The sequence below is a fragment of the Hippoglossus hippoglossus genome, chromosome 10 (genome assembly GCF_009819705.1).
Source record: "Hippoglossus hippoglossus isolate fHipHip1 chromosome 10, fHipHip1.pri, whole genome shotgun sequence".
NCBI classification, from domain to species: domain Eukaryota; kingdom Metazoa; phylum Chordata; class Actinopteri; order Pleuronectiformes; family Pleuronectidae; genus Hippoglossus; species Hippoglossus hippoglossus.
The window spans coordinates 16218404-16240156 of NC_047160.1; the positions used below are offsets into that span (position 1 = coordinate 16218404).

General features: G+C 43.8%; 2 protein-coding genes across 2 annotated transcripts; one reads left to right on the plus strand and one right to left on the minus strand.

Annotated features, from left to right (window-relative positions):
- Positions 1-1166: 1166 nt before the first annotated feature.
- bicc2 (bicaudal C homolog 2) lies at positions 1167-12286 on the minus strand. The gene is made up of 19 exons (XM_034598920.1): positions 11932-12286; positions 10775-10821; positions 10284-10353; positions 10070-10149; positions 9753-9914; positions 9595-9648; positions 9172-9387; positions 8833-9081; positions 8579-8710; positions 8144-8333; positions 7357-7490; positions 7050-7255; positions 6259-6364; positions 5771-5810; positions 3784-3953; positions 2773-2992; positions 2504-2673; positions 1852-1951; positions 1167-1733 (listed from the first exon to the last, which is right to left on the minus strand). Exons 1-19 carry the CDS (start codon positions 12203-12205, stop codon positions 1603-1605), a joined length of 2751 nt encoding a protein of 916 aa, XP_034454811.1. The 5' UTR covers positions 12206-12286; the 3' UTR covers positions 1167-1602.
- A 2686-nt stretch (positions 12287-14972) lies between these two features.
- Positions 14973-21700, plus strand: dele1 (DAP3 binding cell death enhancer 1). Its single transcript, XM_034598924.1, has 12 exons — positions 14973-15155; positions 16736-16853; positions 17277-17379; positions 18692-18836; positions 18997-19221; positions 19319-19407; positions 19541-19634; positions 19818-19960; positions 20057-20215; positions 20407-20499; positions 20639-20798; positions 20936-21700. Exons 1-12 carry the CDS (start codon positions 15125-15127, stop codon positions 21190-21192), a joined length of 1617 nt encoding a protein of 538 aa, XP_034454815.1. The 5' UTR covers positions 14973-15124; the 3' UTR covers positions 21193-21700.
- The last annotated feature ends 53 nt before the right edge of the window (positions 21701-21753 follow it).

Consider the following 21753-nt stretch of genomic DNA (forward strand, 5'->3'; position numbering starts at 1 on the left):
AGCTTTCACATCCTATAACAATAAAGGGTTAACTTGCACTGCATCATCTTGATATCAAGTTTCAACCACAGGACAGGCTGCAGATGGAGTCCGCTCATAGCCTCATTCTGCACACCCACCATGTATCTGGGCCATGTGCCATGATTGCCACTTTAGCAGGTGAAAAGTCCAAGTGGCTCTCCATAGTCCTCAGGGTGTAGAGCACTGCTGGTTCTTTCAGGTAGTTTTCATTCTAGCTGTGTGATCAAGGACCGACTTAGACCTGCCACTGCAAGGGAGTGCAATTAACTACCTGACAGAATAAAAAATCCAACGCTGCACCGAGGCCCGAGGACCAGATTTTGAGGATCATGGGTCTAAAGCCTGTCTTTGTAATTAGCAGAGACATTGTAATAAATAGGGATCATCTCTGCCTAATCTGTCACAGCCCAGCACTTCCACTCGCGCTCCCGTTCATGCGTGGCTGCCACTTTACCCGCCAGCAGCTTCTGGAGCTGATCAGACCCCGCGTGCCCCCAGGTGGAGGTTTTACAGGATCAGTCACTCTCGACGTGGTAACAAAACAAATTTAGGCCGAGATCAAACTGTCTTCGTCAACTCTCTGCCAGCGAAGTCCGTCCAATAGCACCCGATTGCTGGGTGTAGCCCTCTGCTACATAAATGAAACAGGAAACAATTCATAAGCAGTTCCAGTGGACTCACTCCCGGCAACAGCGATAAAATAAATTGGAACTTTCAGGTGAGCAGTCAGGCGAGACCAACCTCATTAGAAGGAGTGTCACATTACCTTCACTCTAACAAATGTATTTACATATTTAGGTCTTTGAATGACTTTTGTTATTGACTGATTGTTGTGATTGTATATTTTAATTCTGTAATGCTATTGTCTTCCCCCCCCCCCCCCGGAGACAAATCCATTATTTTTCATGCAACACAACTGAATTTATTAAACAGAGTGCGTGACACCAGTGCCCTCTGGTGGTGTGATACCAGCTCTGAGTTGATGAAACTACAGCTACTTCCCTGGGATTTCAAATGACAAATACCGTCTTCAGGGATGCCCGGGTGGCTCAGGGGTTTCAGACGCTTATCGGGGTTTGTGCAATTTGCCACTTTTTTTTTTAGACCCAATGAAAACACACATTCCCAAACCACAGTTTTCTTGGATAAAACTTAAAAGCAAAACTTTATTTATCATCACTATCATATCACAATACATTACATTATTACGAGTGATTTTTGGTAAATATCTATGTACAGTTGCATAAATGTAGTGGTTACCATGGTACGTTTGCATAATATAGGCACAAAAAACAAGATGCCGCAAAAGAAAAAAATAATCTTCATCGTCATATGTTTGTTTCTTGCAGAGTCAGAGGACTGAAAGGAAAGACCTCCTTGTCTCGATTTTGTATAAAAAAAAGCTTTGGGGTATGGCTGTAGGTGAGAGGCACTGGATTTAAATGTTTACATAATGATTGCTCATTTAATCATTCATAAAAAAGCAGATGAGACTTTTCCTCTGGCAACAGCGTCCCTGCACACTTTCAGATGTTAAACAGCTCCCTGCTGGTCAGATAGAGCTCCGAACGGCATCTCCTCTCACCAGTGGTTACTCTGAGCAGCAACTTCTAGATCCATGATTCGTGGCAGTCGACCGCTCGCACCGCCCTCCAGGTATCCAGGTTTCACCGCAGGTGTGTCCGAGAGCCTCCTCTTGCTCTTGGTGAGGTCTCGATTGATGGATAAACAATTAAATTACTTTCACAAGACGCGGAAAGTGACACCCGGAAAAAAATAAAGATGGAGAAGCACGTCTGAATCAAGAACTATAGGACATCAGATTCTCACCTGAGATGGCCAATAACATCTTGCGTCTGGCGCCAAAGGTGGAGACGCCCACTTCCTTCAGATCCTCATCAGACAGAGTGAGGAAGGTCTGGTAGTCAATCTGGATGAGTACAGAGAGCAAATTGCCTCATGATGCTTGTTCATAATGCGTAACTGTAATTTGGCTAAGGAGCTGTGAAGGGATTTTCACACTGAAGCTAAAGTATCCTGAATCTTAAGCTTTTGACGTCACTTGGAGCCAGAGTCTGTGCAGGAGTGATCGTGGTGTGGAGCCACAGCATTGTGGTCCCATCTGTTCACATGCTAAACCAATCACGAGTCAGACACGGCTGTCAATCATGATGTTTCACCACATTTTTATGGTATTAAATATCTAATTAAAACCAAACTTACCAGATACATGAACACACACACAAGCATTAGTGTGATAGGAACTAACTCAAGTGACAGAAACAATCTTTGAGAAAAAGTTATTAAACTATTGATTTTTTAGTTTGGTCCATGTCCCATCCACTAACATGTAGGGGACAGTGTTTGTGACCTATACTGCAACCAGCCACCAGGGGGGCAATCAAGATGATTTGGCTCCACTTTTTGGGGAGCTGTCATGCCGTCTATCTTTATGTACAGTCTACGCTCTGTATTTGTTTACCTCTTGTTGTTCAAACACATCGATGTACTTGATCAGGCCGAGTTGATGGAGCAGCTCAGGTAGGTCGTCTGTGATTTGGGGGGAGGGGCTCCGCTGACTGCAGGTCGACGCCCTCCTCGATGAACACATGCCTTCAAAGTAGCTGCCGCTGCTGCTCAGGAAGCTCTCCGCTAGTAGTCAAAGGTCAAAGTTCAGAGGTGAAGGCCAAAATTTGAAATAAGCAGTTGGCTCGTAAGCCTACAAACCCAAAGCACAAGAATAAAACTTACGAGGTTTCTCAATTCTGCCTCTTTTCATTGACGACACGAAATCAGGGAAGGAGGAGGTAGACGAGGAGATAGTGGAGGCAGGTGAGGAGGGGGAGGAGGAAGGAGAGGAGGAGGAAGAAGAGGAAGAGACAGGCAGGAATGAAGATGCAGATGCACGTCTGTCCCTCCAGTTCTCCGAGTTGCTCCCGTTAAACACCTTCCCTGTCTGTGCAGCCCATGGCTACAAAGAGAGAGAAATTGTGACAGTGTGCGGTACATTTATCACTGTTACTTTCATCCTCAAACATTTCGGAGCACTTTGTTCTTCTGTCGCTACCTCCGTCTTTCATCCATCTTCCGTGCTCGAGGTCACCGGACAAATATCTTCAAGTGATTACAAATCCTCTGGTGTGCCGCAGGTTTGAGTGGACATAATATCCATCGGTCCAGAGATTCAATCAGAGAAGCTATTAATCATGTCTGTAATCCAGTTCATTTTCCCTCTGGTGGCTGACCTGTGATCGTAGCACTCTTTCAAATTATCAATGCTGGTGGCATGGCGGGTGCTACCTCAGACCTGCCTCGGTCTGCCAGCGAGGGATACCTCTTGCTCTTATTAACCTGAGTGAGTCAGCTTCTCCATCACTCGATAGCGAGCGATGAGAGAGAGCTACCGTTCAGGAGGATTTTAAAGAGCCGGGGAGAAGGTTGCAGTGGAGTGGTTGTGTTGACCGAGGCGACGGTATCAGACCCCAGGAAATTGAGTGTACAAATTGGCTGTGCTTACCACACAGTGAGATAAATGCTTCACGCTGTTGGAGGGCAACGCCAATAAATGAGGCCATGTTAGTCGGCCACAACAGGGGGTCCTAGTTTCACTGTATTGCAACAAAAGACAGCTTTGGCGGCTCAAAAGAATTTGGCAAGTTCAGCAAATTTATACAAGCCAAGCCAGCTCAAGATAAAATCAACAAAGAGAGCCATAGGTCCATTTCCTTTTGTTGCAGAATTCCGCATTAAAGGCGTGTGTACCTGTTGCTGGCTGGTGCTGGTGCTGGTGCTCAGGTAGGGCTTGTAGCAGCGGCGGCCGATGTTGCGGAGCTCTTTTATGGCCTCGGCTGGCATCGACTTGGAGAAGCCAAGGCCACTCCAGGTGTCTGTGGGCGTCTGGACCTCAGTGACCACAGGTTTCCTCTGCATGGCTGATGTAAGATATGCAGCGGACATATAGAGGGAAAATGCAGAATTCAACCTGTCTTATTGGGTTTTTTAGTCCAATCGGGGCAGTAAACACAAGCTGTGTTCTTAACTGACATATTATCAACATATATAGGCTATTTATAAAAATGATTCAATGATCAGCGGCCGCTGAGTGCTGACGCATTTAGCTTTCAGATTCAGAGCAACATGAAAACTGTGAGCCATGTTTCCGGGCACCTGACAAATGTGGGTCTAATATCCACTTTTCTTTTTAACACCGTTTTGTTCTCCACTGATTCCTTGGTAAATATCTGTGTCTTTAGCTGCACAAACAAGCCAAGTGCTGCAAACAATGCTAATGAGAGTAATAAGAGAAAAATACAAATAAAACCAAACAATAGGGTAAATGATGCTGAAAAGCTCTGCAGAACTGAGGGGAACTGTAGAGTTTGTGATAATATCTGTGGCATCATCATTACCACTGTGATTCTTCCCATTGCTATTGTAAGAACATCGATAGTGGCAGCACCGAGGTGAAAGATTTGAGCGTGTACACACTTGTAGAAAACCTTTCAGCTGCACAGAAATATTCACTTTCACTGTACATCACTTTCATCTTCTCATTGATACTGTCTGTAGCATGCAAATCTGCTCCTATCTGCAGTCGGCCTATCGTGAAAATGCATCGCAGGTTTTCCACGTCTTCTCTGATATTCTAAATCGAACGAGCTGCGCTTCAGCTGATAAATAATGAATCTCAAACAGAGCTTCTTCTTCTTCTTCTTCTTCTTCTTCTTCTTCTTCTTCTTCTTCTTCTTGCCAACATGGGGCAAGACAATTAATAATACTCAGTTTGCTGAGAGTGAGACTGATGCACACACTCACTGCACACATGACAATTAAAAGAGACCCTGGGCCTCCTCTGGCCCCCGAAACAGGATCCATGTGTGAATGTGTGATAAAAAGCTGTAGCAGCACTCCACAAAGAGTGAAATATCAACAGGATTATAACTGCTCGGCTGTCGTATGGGTGTGGACGTGTGTGTGTGTGTGTTTTGAGTAAATGTCCCACTCATACACTGGCATATGGGTGTCTTAATGACAGCCAGGCAGATGGCCCATTCAAACTGCTAATTCATATTCCCATAAAGGACTGAGGGAGTTTAGTACCATTTGGCTCCAGATCTTCCCAGTGGCTCTCATTCTTCATGATGGATGAGCTGGTATCCTGTGTGGATGTGTGTCCCCCCCCCCCCACATGTATGGACTCACTCACACGTCTGTCGGCATGCATGTGTGTGCTGTCTGCATTGTGTTCTGCCCTGTGTGAATTCAGCCGGGGTGCCAATGCTACTCTATTATAACTTTGGCACAGTGCAGCCCATAAACAGGTCCCTTTAATCAGCTGTCTTGGCAGGGAGCAGCACTGAAATGCCCCCCCTCCCATCGATCGCAACCCCTGCCTGCCTACATACTCAAAGGCTACTTCGTCCGGCCTAAATATTTGATATTAAATCACTATTTTAACACCAATATTACCGAAACTAACTTTCTGTTGATCTAGTGGTGTCTAAGGAGTAAAGTTACAAAGTTTTCCAATCTTTGATCTCTCAAACTTCAAAATCAACAGCTTGCTTGTATACGAATTGATTTTTGATGAGCAAAACAGCAATGTACGGTGGTTTAAACTACAATCATCTGCGACTGGATCAATAATAAAAGAAATACTTGCTCAGCAGTGCCCTAATTGTTGCTGCAGAAACCTGTGCAGAGCTCCTGTAAAGACGGGAAGACATATGAAACATTTAGCAGCACTAACCTCTGGTTGCCAGTAGTTTCTTCTTCTCATAGTCATAATCCTATAAAGCACAAACAGGATATAGAGTAGATAAATAATGCATGAAAATGGTTGAAAATTGAGGCAGGGAACAATCACTTGCAGGAAACAACATTTCCTGCTGCTGTGGCAGTAAACTTGTTAATCCACCATGCAGTAACCTTTGAGAGGGAGAGATGACAGATTAGAGGCGAAGCAAAACACCAAAATCGTTTCTCAGAATCAAATCTTAGCGCGGTCACGGACATGCAAATCAGCAGGTAACAAGAGACCACAAATAAAAAGTTCCCTCTCTTTTTAATCCGTTTTGTCGTCCATACCTCTAAAACAGGGTCACAGAAATTGGATTGTGTGTTGACTTAGAATAAGTTGTAGTCATAAGAAGGCCTTCCCATAGCTTATATACAGTCTATGGTTTATACATCAGTTTGTGAGAGTACAGGGGACCTTCAGTTCCTGTTATTCCTCACCTCAGCCTTGGATGAGTCAGTGTGAACATCCAGAGCCAGCATCATGTCTCTCCTCAGGCTGTTCCTCCATTCATTCCTCGCTCCCTCCATCTCTGTGTTCAGCAATCTGGCACATTCAGGACACACACACACACACACACACACACACACACACACACACACACACACACACACACACACACACACACACACACACACACACACACACACGTATAGGGTTAAACTGTGATCAGACCAGCAACAGCAATAATACAGGAGAGATTCAGTGTGAAAATGACGTAGTGCGTTAGGGCAGAGCTGCTCCATTAAAACTGCACAGCACTGCAAACTTTGCACAGGAACAGAATAAGTGACTCAGCGAAAAACAAAATATAGATGAGGTCAACAAGCATTACTCTGTTTTCTGTGTTAACTAAATTTATGGGATCTCGGATTCTCGACAGATGTAGTGCACGCAGGTGTGTGTGTTTCTGTGTTTCTGTGTGTGTGTGTGTGTGTGTGTGTGTGTGTGTGTGTGTGTGTGTGTGTGTGTGTGTGTGTGTGTGTGTGTGTGTGTGTGTGTGTGTGGACCACCTCAGGTCAGCAGCTATTACCATACACTCCCCTCTTTCCTTCTCTCTACCACAACAAGGAGCTTTTCTCTTCATTGAAACATTATTGGGTTAATCACATATGTTTGTGTTATGACTTTTGGTTCTCAGATTAATATTAGGATAAATGCTGAGGTAGTTGATGTAAAGGCAACAACAATCCCCAACACTAATGGAAGAGGTGCGTCCATGAGTGCTCACCTGTAGGTTAGGGCCTGTCCTGTTGAATGTCGTCGGCCCTGGCCAAAAACCTTGACAATTTCGGGGCCCTGGAGACTCCCCCTCCGAGCCATCAACCCCATCCTGCCGATGCTGCTGTTGATTGCATCACGCACCTCAGATGATGACATTATGACCTCAGAGCTCTCATCCTCGGATTGGCCGGACTGGTCCTCATTTTCCAGGATCTGAGGAGAACAAAAGAATATGGTTGTTTGTTTCTCAAAGAGGTTTGTCCGTCAGGAAGTTCTTGTATATATATATACAGTGACTATAAACAGGGACAAACCTTCTCCAGTGGCCGGCTGTCTGCTCCCTTCAGTCCTGTCCTCCCCTCCTCAGCGTGAGAGGTAAGGCCCGGTGGAGCTGAGGGGCGGAGCTTGGTACCAGTCAGCACCTCTGGAGTGGGAGCAGAAACAAAACCTAAAGAAGGGCACATTTTGACAGAGAGTAGAAAGGCTACATTAGTCTGAACTAAATTAGAACAAACAAAATCACAAAGTGACAATAAGTCCCCCCTCTAGATAGAAATAACCACAAATGGAGAAAGAACTGTATGAATTAAACAATTAGCTGAGACGTGTAGAAATATTGATTAAACGTAGAGTGCACCAAAGTGATAGAAACAGAATCTATAATTATTACGTTACCAGCCAGATTCCGTCTCCGTACTAGAAATTTGAAATCCATACAAGATTGCAGTTGAATGCCACGTGCATCTGTTGCATTTTTTGCATTTTATTCCAGACTCATGTGAGGTCACTCTGCCTTTTGATCTTTGACCACTGAAATCTAATCAATCAATATTTGAGTTTAAGTGACAATTTGTCTTTTATGGTTGAAGAAATCAAACCCACCCAAATCTAATCAGTGAATCTGTGAGTGTGACTGCAGAAGAATTGCCTGTTTGCTGTTTTCAGCTCATTCACCTCAGTGTCATCCAGGTTAGATATGTGGGAGGGAAGGGCACGTTTCCATTTGCACTGCTGTCTGTTACAATGTCTTTTTTAGCCACATAAAAAAAAAATTCTGAACATACATTTTGATGGAAACATAGTATGCGAATGAATCCTCACCTTGCTCAGACAGTCGAAGCTGCTGCAACAACATGTTGAGCCAGTAGTTGGTCAGCCCGCTGCCGGAGAGCATGGGGTCAGGGGTCGCCTCAATTAGCTTAGCAGTCTCACAGGACTCCAGCCCCAGGAGCAGACGACGGGCCTCAAACAGACAGGAGATGTTCCGCTCCAGCCCTTTGACCACCACTGACTGATAAACACACACCAGCACTAGAGTTTTACATCGTTATTCAGCTCACCGCAGCGAAGGCGAGACGTTTTACATTCATTATTAAAGTAAACATTCCACAAACGTTTCTTATTTAATGGAGTGTGCATGAAATAAGCAAAGGATGGGGACTGGCAGCCAACAAAACTAAAAAAGAAAAATTGACATCCCTTTTCAGAGGGTGAACAAAACAAGAAAGCAGCAAAGCTACGTGGGTAAAACTGCACCTTGCTGGTCTGTTTTACTTTGGGCTTGACACTGATGAAGACTCCCAGGTCTTGCATCATCTGAGCCAGCTTACAAGGATCTGCCTCTCCATCTTCACGCATGTCAAACATCAGACACACCGGCAAACAGTCCTGGACGAGCACACAACAGAACTTTTGTTATCACAGCAGCAACAAAAACATCCCGTTCTAAAGCTCAGGGATGTTCTCAAAGCATAATTCTGCCTGAACGTAAAGAAAACACCCTACTGTACCATGAGCTGCTGCCGTGCCAGACACACTCCATCAGGGCTGCCCTGGATGAGCAGCGAGGGGGGGCTCTGCGGAGCACTGAGGTCTGGTAAGATGATCTGGGTCTGGGTCTGGTGCATGACGCTCAGGAAGTGAGCTCCGTTCTGACCCAACAGGAACAGATGCTGCTGAGAGGTGACGTCCAGCTGGCTGCTCACTATACCTGTGACCTCTGACCCCAGCAGCAGGTCCATCAGGATGCACGTCCCCTTCTGCCAGTTGATGATTTATATGATATTAATGTAATTGTCTTATTCTCAAATGCATCGTCTCTAGAGAGGATTCAGTTTCTCTTTACTAACCTTGACTGCAGCTGCATTTCCCTGCAGGCCCCAGACGGTGCAGCAGCTTCCATAGAAGGGGGGCTGTGCCTGAGGCTGGGGGGGCACGGCCCTGAAGCTCACACTGACCCCCAAAGTCTGCATCACCTGCTGGATGAGTGGTGAACCCGCCTCTGGCAGAGACTGGGGCACCAGAGTGACTGGGAGGTCAAAGGTCAAGGACAGTGGCTGCAGGTCCTGGGACAGCGAAGATTTTGCGGAAAGCCCGAGGAAGATGAGATAGAGAGGAAGAAGAAGTGAGAAGGATGGGGTAAAGAAATGAAGAGAGACAAAGACAGACAATCGCTTTTTGACTATGACTTTGACACGAGCGATGAAATTGTGTTTTGGGACAAACATTCTATCCTGTGGAGCCTCTTCTCAAATTACACACTGACCACTCACCCTTATCTTCCTCCTGGCTTCCTCCACTCCCTCTATGGGCCCGGCGATGGAGACCTGGAGGACATTGGAATAAAAATAAATGGTATTAAATGACATTTATATTCCTCTTAAAGCAGCCGTTGGAAGCTCATTAAAAAGCCACTTGAGAGACTTTTAACCTGATTGCTTTTCTCTCCCGTAGCATTGTGGCGGTTGGAGTCGGGGAAGTGGATGTGACAGGATGTGACCTCCATCACTTTTTTTATGTTTCCACCGCCTTTCCCAATGACGTGGGAGTGCTCGGTGTAGGCCACGTCCATCTTCAGAGTCACCTTGTTCACCTGGATGTTATATAAACCACGGTGTCATTTGAGCAGATTGTAAGATACTTTTACAAAAGTGCAAAGGGGTATTCAGTATAAAATCTTTTGGGGGTGTAACAGTAACAGGGAAAATGTAAAAGTGTGCCTGCGTGATAATCAAGTACCAGCCTCACCCTGGTTTCCAGCACTTCTAGGATCTTCTTTTTTGCCTCCAATACATTGGGCCTTTTCCCTTCCACCTTCACATGTGGATCTGGATGAAAATAGCAGTTTGGTTTTAAAGTCCCACAGGGTTCATGAACTGTGTTTAAGGTGTAAAAGACAAATTGTGCAAAGAATAAAAGAAAAAAACACAAGCCTGGAAACACAGAACCGCGTGACCGTCACCTTTCTTTGACTTGGCTCCAATCTTCAGCTTGGACGGCCATTTCACCTGAGTGTTGGTTTCTCTCATCACCTGAGGAAGCGCACACAATGAGAGAGAGTGACAAAGAGAGACGGGGCAGTCATTGTATGCGGCGTAGACACACACACACACACACACACACACACACACACACACACACACACAAATCACAGCACGTTCAATCTGAGCCGACTCATGCAGACACGCAGCAGATCTCGTCGCTCTAAGAATACAAAGCCTCATTTGCATTTCAAAGACTGCAATTACCACCTCCATAAAACCAGTCATCACTGGATGCAGGGTATGAAACAAATGTTAAAAATGTTGGCAGGGATGCTCTCGTTGATCTCCAGGCTGCATTTAGGTGGGAGGTTTCATGCTCGGACGATTACTGGGGAACAAAGATGAATTTTCTCTCTATGCTATTTCGTCCTCTGGTTCATGAATAAAGTGCATGTGGAGATTTACTTACTCTCTCAAAAAACTCCTCGCCTGTCTCAGCATCCCCGTGCTTTGGAGCTGAAAGACACAAGGAGAGAAACCATGAAGAAGGTATATCGGTATTTTAAAGTTCCTGCGCCGCATTCTTCTGTTTACTGCACAATAATGTTCAAAATCAAACATGTGTGCAAAGTCAACATTTAAATGTTTACTCGGCCAAGCGACTGGAACAAAAGGCCATCGTTCCAGGGTGACATTTACAGGGTACGGGGAGGGGGGGGCCGCCCAAGGAACGCCCTCACCCCTCATCATCGCTCTGGGTTACGCTGGCCGGAGCTGAGGAATGGTAAGAGAACAGTGTGGGGTGGATAGAGACGTTGGCGGGTGGTGGTGGGGGGGGGGGGGGGGGGGGGGGGCCTACCACAAATTAGCCAGAGACATTGATGGCATTTGGTGACGTAAAGACCTCCCACTCGCCCAAACAGATTAAAGAACGACTCCAATATCGAGAAGGAATCTGCAACAACAAAAAGCAGCTCCGCAGCCCATCAGACTGACATCTCGAGTGCAGTGTGACAGATTTACACCTGAAAGGATGAGCTGTGCAATAATCACGCAAACACCTATAAAAGCACGGCCCCAGCTGCACACACACACGTTAAAACAGCCAACCAGTTATCACAGCTCCACCTGCTCGAGCGCCTTCCCATCGAGAGGCCGTGCAAGGACAAACAGACAAACATCAGCCCTTATCTGCAGCAGTGGCGCACTGTCAGAAATATTTTCCCCCACTAACACAGGGGAGGCATTTGTCATAAACCTGCCGAGCGGTGATAACTAACAGAGGCAGTTACCCCTGCTTCCCAGACAGGAATGATAATAGGGGGAAAAAGACTCCTGAATGCATAAACAATTACAGGTCGTAAATCACGGTGATACAGCAACAGGAGTTTAGGGAATGACAGGTAGAATGATGGTGACAACAAGGGAGCAGCCAGCTGGAGGCGCTGACAGACACACAAGGTCAGGTAGATAACAAGGAGCGGCGGGGAGGAGCACGCAGGGAGGCCTTCAGAGGCGTCAGAAACAGAGAAAGTTTCACAAAAAGCAGCTGTGAGGATGAAAACGATTACGTGTGACAACCCCTCAGTTGTAGGATTTTTACCAACATTCAACATTTCACCTCACCGTACAACATGTTCTCCAGCTTCTTCCTGTCAATCCTGAACCTCTCCTCCAGCCAGTCCGGGTCCAGACTCTGCCCTCTTGCATTCTCCTGCCCCGGCACAGAGCTTCTTCCTCCAGCGTCCTCCTCATCCTCTCTTCCCTCTCTGTCACTTTGGGCCTCGCTGGGCTCAGGCTTCACCGCTGAGCTGGGTTCTACGCTAGTTTCCAAGTCAGGCTGCTGGGGTGCTACGGAGGCCGGGACCGGAGAGCTCTCCTCCGTGGTGGTGGTGGCCATAGCAGGACTGAGCCCTCGTCAATGTTGGTGTGTGTGCGAGTGGTATGTGTGCATGTGTGACCAAGGAGACCGGCAGGGGAGAGAAAACAGGGGGAGCGAGGGGCAAGAAACACCCCCCACCCCCCAGTGCCTTTTCTTTAAATCCCCCGCCCCCTTCACTTAATTTAGAACTCAAATCTAAGTCTTTCTCTCTCTCTCTCTCCCTCCAAGCTATTTGAAGCTTGAAGGATTTGCTGCCGTGGCCTTGCATTGCAGAGAAGGAAAGCCACTTCTTTACTTCCACACCAGCCATGTCTTCAGTGTCTGAAAGGCCCCAGACGGACAAACAAAATCTATAACTTCAACTCAGGCTCACTCTGCTCCGAGCAAATCCTCTGATATCCCCAGTTCAATATCCACAGACTATGTGGATAGAGCCAAAACCTATGAGAAGACAAGATTCACATCTCACCCTTCACACACACACACATCCTGCAACCCATCCTCACACCGGCCCACACAGCTAACAAAATAAAGGGGTCATCCAGTTGGGTTCCACTGCACGTCCTTCCATGGCTGCCCTCCCTCCCCTTCCTCTGAATGAGACCTACGTGGGTTTGGGATTCCAGAGGTCGGGGTGAAGAGGATTGTATCACAGCGGTGAGTGTGCAGTGTTTGTTTGGAAGGGCAGCCTGCAACAACGCTCGAGATTTACAAAAAGAAGAAAAACTCAAAAAAGTCCAAACTTTACTTAGGTGTCAATACGACAATGTAAACTAAAAGTAAAAGTGTTTCCTTTAAAATCATAGGGAAAGGACTCACTCCTCTGAAAAATGACCTTATGACTCAATCATTAATTACATTATTAGACATATTACTAATATATTAATGTGCAAGAAGCACCTATACACTTAAGTAAAGTACTTACATACTTAAATAAAGAACTTATACACTTAAGTTAAGTACTTATACATACAACATGGTGTATTACTATGTGGATGATGATTTTCTTCTGCGTGCCCTTTTTTTGTTCATGGAATGGGTAAAAGTAAAACAGAATGTGTTTATTGTTTTGTTTTGTAAAATGGTTTTTGGATTACACTGAAATTAAGAAAATAAATAAATGAGTGTTGGCACCTGTAGGCTACTGCCTTGAAACCTACAGTCTGCAATCACACAGGCAGCCTGAGAGTCATAAACTTTAGTGACATAGGAGAAGAGGTTTAAAAGAAGCAAAAAAGTCCCGTCTTTGCTTTAAATTTCTCAAACATAAAACCTTGAGTACAAACTGAAACATGGGTAAAAAACAAACTGCTCAATTAGTCAGGTCCAGTGGGACCCAGTATCTAGCTCAACTCTGTGTTTTCCATATTGCACAGACAAATTTGGCCCCGGGCGAGTCGGCAAACATTATTTTGCCCTGCAAAGATCTCGCTAGCATTACAAATTACTGCAGGCTAGACTTATTTGCTCGGGGAGGATGCTAAACGAGAGTCACCAGAGTCATGATGACTGTGTCACCATGGAAACTGGTCAAGAAGTGAGTTATTCCAAGTTAAATCTAACTTCACGACTGCAGAGCTCCTCCCTTCTACCCGTTGTTTTGGACCCGTCTGACTAGAAGAGTGCATGTTTCCAGTAAAAGTGCCGGGGCGTGCGTCACTGTTTGACCCACCGGCCCCGCAGAGAAAAGCCAAGCTGTCCTGCTGAGTGACTGATGATTTCTGGACGGTTTACTGAATCAACCCCTGAACCTGTGAGTGAATCCTTTATTCATGTGGACTGATAAATACATAGAGTTCACGAACACAGTGAGAAATCATTTAACAGAGTCATCCCTCTTGGATAAAACACAGTCTACTAATTCTCTCCACTACCTCTCTGCACATTACACATTTACAGTCAGACCAGAGCTGAAAACACCTTCACAAATATTCACGTGTCCTCAGAGAAACTCTGGATGAGTGAAATGCTACAGATGTAAGAAGTCAAAGAATTAATGGCAGATATGTGGTTAATTTTTTATTAGACAGCATCATAAATACTGGTGGTCCCAATATTTAATTCATGACTATGCAGAATCTTTATTTGAAAAATAAAACACATGATTCCTCAGGTAAGCTGAACCTCCACAAATTATTGATTTTAGAAATGATGGACGTATTTCAGAAATTCGGAAACGTATTCCTTCAGGTATTCATTTCTTAGCATTTCTGCAAAATGTTACCAAATAGAGATACCAAATTGCAAAGTGTGTCCTGGATATGAAATGTCATTTTCAAAATACAGTTTCATATTTATGCAGTAGTCTATCTCCAATGAAATAGGGCAGTGTGGTGTGGAGCTCCATCAGTGAGTTGATACTGTTACATTTACTGGGTTTTTGGGTTATTTTTTTGTAATGTAACATAACATCAAATTTGCTGTCTCTTAACATTGTTGATGATATTTAAAGTCTGACAGTCCCATAGTACAAATAAGGAGAATGTCCTTGTTAGGCGTTTTTCTGAGGTCAGAGGTAAATATAAACCAACCAAACCTAAACATAACAGAAGCTACACTTTTATACACAAAAAGTATTATCTCTACACTCTTCATAAAATATAAAAACATAAAACATAGTATTTTATTTTCTTAATCCAACATCCTATTTTTCCACTGAAATTTAACCTCTACCCACACTGAGCAGTTATTGAGTTGTAATCCCCCCACATGCCGCACAGTGGCGCTGTGAGTTTGCACACCACCTTTTTCAAACCTTCTCGTTTGCATCACTTCCGGTTCTGTTCGGACACAAACTCGTGACTGGTTTCATGTTTGTGAAGTGACCGCAGCACCGGAACCGGCCGCTGCGGCGGGACGACCCGTCAGACGACCCCGAATATGCCTCCTCGTCCTCGGACATAAGTCGCTAGTTACACCCGCTGAGGAAGAAGAAGCATGTGGAGAGTCCAGAGTTTGGTTGGCAGAGGTGAGAGAAGAGTGTTGTACAGGCTGCCATGTTGTTTCTGATGGTAGTTGTTTGGTAGTGAATGGAGTCCACACACACACACACACACTCTCACACACACACACACACACTTACACACGCTTACACACACACGCACACACACACACATAACTGCACACACCTGCCACTATTCACATGAGTTTAAAACCATTGAATTTGCTTTCCTCGACTAAAATAGAGCTGGTGAAAACTTTTAAATTCAATATAAAGACATTATTATTACACACATATCTATATATCTATATATATATATATATATATATATATATATATATATATATATCGATATATATATATATATAGATATATATATATAGATATATATAGATATCATTAGGGATTATAAACACTAACTTGTGATATAGTGAGTAAGATTATTTTATTGTGATATGACTTTATTATCTTATTTAAATTTTTACTCGGATTGTTTGTGAATTTATTATCGATTGTTGTAAAGCCCTTTGACACTTGTTTTGAAAAGTGCTCTACAAATAAAGTTATTGTTCTTATTCAAGTTATCGTATCGAAAATGTATACAATCAAATTTCCATCACAAGCAATAAAACAAAGGTTCAATATATAATTTGACGGTATTATTGTTTTATTATTTTATTATTCATTTATCATGATAATTATCAATAAAGACTGAACATTTTACCTTAATGTAATGTTTGGCCTTATCGCCCGGTCTTAGCACCATTATTTGTCAGATAATAGGCCATTACATAAAATGTATTTTTAATCCAATAGCAAGTAATACCTGGGTCTGGATCTCCAATGTCAATACAGATATTAATACTGGAAATTGTTAAAAGTAGTTTTTACCAACATCTTACAGAAAGCAATGTGTCATGATTTATGAATGACTATTATTGAATACATTATAGTTACAACCAAATAATTGCCAAACATGCAGCATATCTTTTAGACAACTCTTTATTTACAGGCATGCTCAAACACCAGACAGCTTTTATTGTTCATTACTAGGTTCATTATGTGGATTCTCTGAAGAGGTCATTCCTGCACAGCCCAAAGAAGATTGTTCAACGTGATAGATTACTTTTTGTTGGTATCTGTTTTAATAATAAGAATATTAATATCAGGACTTGCAAGACATTGTATAGGTAGTATTTGGGATTTCAAATCAATCTGTCTCTGTCTGAACTTCATTTCTTAATTTATCATCGACCAATTCTTATACACCTGTCTGGATGGATGTCTTTTATTACTTATTGGCTTGGATTTACTTATCAATTTAGATGGAAACTTAATTAACTTATGGAAAAGTGGTCACTTTTGGACCCCACTGTATATGAAATTAGTATCTCTCTGTAAAACTACCTTTGTCTTTACAGTAGCTACCCAGACAGTCTTTGTTATAGTGACAATGAAATTTATTTTAATGCATTCCAGTGTGTTGTTCCACAGTCAAATCACATTACCTATGTTCTTACCACCTCTGCAAAAGCCGTCAAATGTCTCCCTCCCTCATTAAATTCTAATCTCTTTTGTGTTTATCATCCCACCGCTTCTCTGTTCAGTGCTGCATCGATGCCATGGCAGCACCTCCCTGCGACTGCCGCAGAACCACCACGTGGAGGATGAGGTCTTCAACAGCTCCACTGTCCTCTCCACCTCTCGACACTCCTCTGACAGCAGGTGATTTCATCTTTTTCCTTTTAGTTTTTGCTGTGCAGATAATGCCCATGTCTGAAAACAAAGGTTTTTGAGCGTCACTTTGATCTCTTGCCTTCTCTGCTGTCAAACCACCAGCCATATAATCAGCTGATGAAAAGAGGCCCTTAGAATTAAGGTCAAACCTCCTACACTGTCCTCATGATTTCTCGTTCCTTTACCCCTTCTTTGAACCCTTGCTCTCCTTGTAATACACTCTCGGCAACATTTTCAGCTGGTTGCATCATCCAGCAGCATCTGCAGTGTGTATGAACAGGGTTCGTCGAAAGAACGGAAACAAAGACATCTGCCTTAAAACAGTATTTCTTTGATGCTTTTAGATAAGAGACTGGAGATGGGAACAGAAATGACATTGTTAGATGTAATTTAAGCTGTTTTTTCTCTCAGCTCTCAGAACGAGCAGGATGGAGAGAGGAGGAAGAAACAGAGGACCTTCCAGTTTGGCTACACTGAGCTTCCACATTACACTGTGCTGGATGCTGTGGGATGGGTACGTCTGTTGTAGTTACATCTTGAAATCTAAATACACAACCAACATAATTACCCATCTGTTCAGCAGGGGGTGGGTGGCTGATATATGTGAACGTGTGTGATCTTTAATAAGCACTAAGATGTAAAAACAGACTGAACATCTGTCAGACACAGATATTTGAAAAAGAGCCTGATGGGGTCAGATGAAGGACGCCTCCACTTGAAGCTTCCAGATAAACAAACAGATGGTGATAAGATCTGCTATTAAATGATTTGTCTGCACAACCACACACACACAGATTTTAGTCTTGTTGCTTTTCAGTACCAATCAATCAGACAGGAACCACTAAAGACGGCTTCATTGTCAATTAGTCACTGCTCTGGTTGTGGCTGGGACTGTGCAAAGCAAGAGAACTAAATACTACGTTAGACATCTTTGTTATTTTCAGAAATGTGAAAATATTTTCAGCTCATTACACAGTCGAGGTAATTAATCTGAAAAACTGGAATAAACAAAGTCATGTTGGTTTGCCGACTGTGGCTAATGACATCTGTGCTTGCGCCAGCAGCCCTCTTGATGCTGGTTACCGTCCACCTGCCTGTGCTGAGTGTGCTTACACATTGCTCGGTTGAATGGTTAAATGCAAGTTTTCAAGTCTCTTCTTCTTGTTCGTCCACAGCCTAGATCACATGGCCTGTGATGACTCAATATGAGCCTGAGCAGAGGTCACGTTGCTAATCCTACTAGCATGAATGCCTCAGTAAGGTTATTTATAGCATCATTCTGGCTCAAATTGATATATCCTGCAACTTTGGGGACGGAGGCTCATCCAGGGTTTGAATTGAACTTAACTGGTTATTTATTCACCAAGTTAAATTCTCAAGGCGGGTGACCTAGATTTAAAAAATAACGTATAACTGTGCAACAGCAATAGATGGGGCGATCGCCGATACACGATATTTGTCCAGTATTATATTTTGGATGGCATCAGTTTATCACAATTGTTATTGTTAGAAACATATTGGGAGCTACTCTCTTTTAACAGTCCAGACTGATCAAACACATATTGCATGATGGACTTGCGTAGAGTCACAATTTGAAAGCTATTTTTATTAAATTGATATAAATAGAAAAACTGACAACACTCATAGATAAATAGAAAAGCTAGGGGTTAGGTTTTTTTTGTTTTTTTGTTTTTTTGTTTTTTTGTTTTTTGTTTTTTTGTGTCCATGTTAACACTATAAACTGAGGATTACCTGTTAGTACACTGGAGCACCAATGCACATCCTTATTGCCACGACTAGACATTGAAACTGATGTTTCTGTGCAGGGTGCAGCAGCGGCTCTGTTTGTGCAGATCTGCAGGAGGATCCACTCTAAGTTCTCTTCAGGCACAGAACCCAGTCCAGCGCCTGGAGCCCTGACAGCCCCCTCCTCGCTGAATAAGTTTGGCTACCGCATCCTTTTGGAGATCTGTGAGTGCTGATGGTTTCCTTTTTACAAATGTGTAACCTCTCTGATGGATTTACCCACTGAATAAATGAACATATGAGGCATTTGCCCATCTATCACTATTATTTTTCTTTTGAATTTGAATCCTGACTCTGTTTTGTTGCTTGTCTCTGGGTTGTACAGTATCCCGGAGTGATGTCCTGCCCAGGGGGAGCAACAGTTTGTTGTGCCTGGAGGTGTTGCCAGAGAGACAGAGCCAAGATCAGGCTGCAGCTCAGAGCAGCAGCAGCAGCAGCAGCAGCAGTTCAGGTGACGCTAGACTTCACAGCAGCAGTGACAATCTGACTGATCACAGCTCCACCTCTGACCACCAGAGGGCAGTCCTCAACCACGATTCACCCATACCTGGTTTGTTCTGTTGTCTTTGCTTGTCATAGTTGAAAGATTATTAAAAAGTAGTATTTTTCTTGTTATCATATTATATATAATGTGTTTTTCTTTCCAGATTTAGAGGAATCACATCTGTCAGCATCCCATCTTCTGCAGAATGATGCCAGTCAAAACAACACAGAGGCTAAAGATGCTAATGAGAAGGTGAGAGTCCGCTTCCTTTACCTTGTCCAGGGGATATTTAAAATAAATCAACAGCATTTTGTTTTTTCTTGCAAAGGATTGACCGGCTTGTCATTTAATCTTTATTGTTGATTTTATCTCCTTCTGTTTGCAGGACGTGTTGTCTGACGAGGAGAGGCTGGCAGGAGCAACACAGAACCTCAGACATGTTGGAGACAGCAGCGTCTCTGTCACCCTCAACATCATAGGTAATTACTGACAGTCAAACACCAAATCATTTTTACACATTGATTCCTACTCAAGATAAACTATTTAAAACCAACCACATGTCTCATTAACTCTGTTGTTACTGTGCTGTTTATTTCATTACATTCTTTTTTCAAATGATTTTCTTGCCTAAGCTAATATGTTCATCTCTGCATTTGTATCAGGTCTGGAAAGTGCCAAAAGTGGAAACTACGACCAAGCGTTTAGCTGCTTTCTAGCTGCAGCTGAGCAGGGTTACAACAAAGCCCAGTTTAATGTCGGTGTGTGCTATGAGAAAGGAAGAGGAGTCAGCCAGGACAAAGAGAAGGTGAGGATCCAGACAGCACACTTTATTTTCTTTAGTGCTTAATCCTACTCTTCTTTTCTCTTCATAAATCTTGAGACAATGTTTTCTTTTTTCCAGGCTCTGTATTACTACAGGCAGGCAGCAGCCGGCGGTCACACACAGGCTCAGTACCGCTATGCAAAGCTGCTCCTGACCAGCAGGGGGCATCAGGGTTCAGAGGAGTTGAACACAGCCATTGACCTGCTGGAACAAGCTGCTGGAGCTGGACTCACTAAGGTAGAAGTCATGAAAGGAAACTTCTTATGCAGTGTTGTATGTCACGAAAATAATAAAGTAAGTTATTTATTGCCATTATCCATCCTGGGTTGCTGTTAGTGTAAATAAGGAATCCAGAGTTAAGAAAATATGTTAATTCACCTTTTATTGAAAACCACCTCCCTCCTTTTTCTATTTCCGTCCCTCTTCAGGCTCAGCTCTGCCTCGCATCAGTCTACAGTCAGGAGCCAGTGAGAGACGAGAGCAAGTCTGTCCAATACCTGCAGATGGCAGCAGAGAACGGGGTGAGTTCACTTCTAGATCCTTCTCGGGTTTTATCAATGGCTTTATCTCTGAGACAAAGAACCTCCCTATGTAATATATCAGTCATCCTCATTCTCGAAGATCAAATAGCTTAAGTCCTATGTGTTGTTTTGTGCTCAGGATGACACCGCCCTGCTGTTCCTGGGTCAGTGTCACGAGAGCGGCTTCGGGGTGCAGCAGAACCTGGGGGCAGCGATTGAATTCTACAAACGAGCCGCTCAGGCAGGCAACAAGCAGGCTGAGGCCTTACTGACGCCTCCTAAAGACAGATACATAAAATGTAAGCACACATTCTCTGTTGGAAAGAAAAGCATTTGCATTAGTCACTGACACTGAAGCTTCTAATGAGCCCAGACAGCAGTGATAATATCTGTGAGACTGAGCAATAGATTTCCCTTGTGTCCCTCTCCTCTTCAGCTGAAGATGCAGTGTTACGCTCCATCCGTTCAGCGCCCGTCTTCTCTGTGGCCGATCGTCTGCTCCAGCAGCCGTTCGCCACTCTGGCCGCTCGTGGCCCCCCCGCCACCAGTCACCACGCCACCCTTCCCCTCCTGCCTCACTCCTGGAGCACCGGGAGCCTGTGTGTCCCGCCACTACTTTCGTCCACACCTCTTCACTTCCATCCCCAAAGCACAGAGGGAGGAATCTGCCAGTGGACTGTGGGGATTGGATAGTTGCCCCTGAGCCAGCGCAGGCCAAACTGAGGAATGTACTGTTACTTCACAGAGGGGAAAGGTCGAGGTGTTTAGATTTGTAAATAATGTGAAGTCTGGATTTGAGTGAAAAGATTTTATACCTTTTTTAAGTATGCAAGTGTTGACATGTTAATGTATTGTGGGTTATGTATGGATACGTGTGACAACATATGTGTCCAATGATAATGAATAAGCTTCCCTGTAATCTAACCTGCAGTGGGTCAAAAGCTTTCTCGGTGCCTTCAGCTGGATTCTAGTGCTTTACATTAATGTCATATTTGAACCTTCAGTGATAGTTTGTGGGTCAGTGCTGTCAAAGCCATGGAGGAGGACCTGAAGAGGATGGAAAAATAAATGTGTCCAACCTGTAAACCAAATGCACTGTGAGGAAGATGTTCTACTGTTAAACGCACATGTTGAGTTAAAAAAAAAAACAACTAAAATGACTGTTTACTTTGTAATGAATATTAAAATTCATTGATGAGCAGTATCTCTCTTTATTCACAACAGCAATCATTCTAATTAGTAGAAGACTATAAA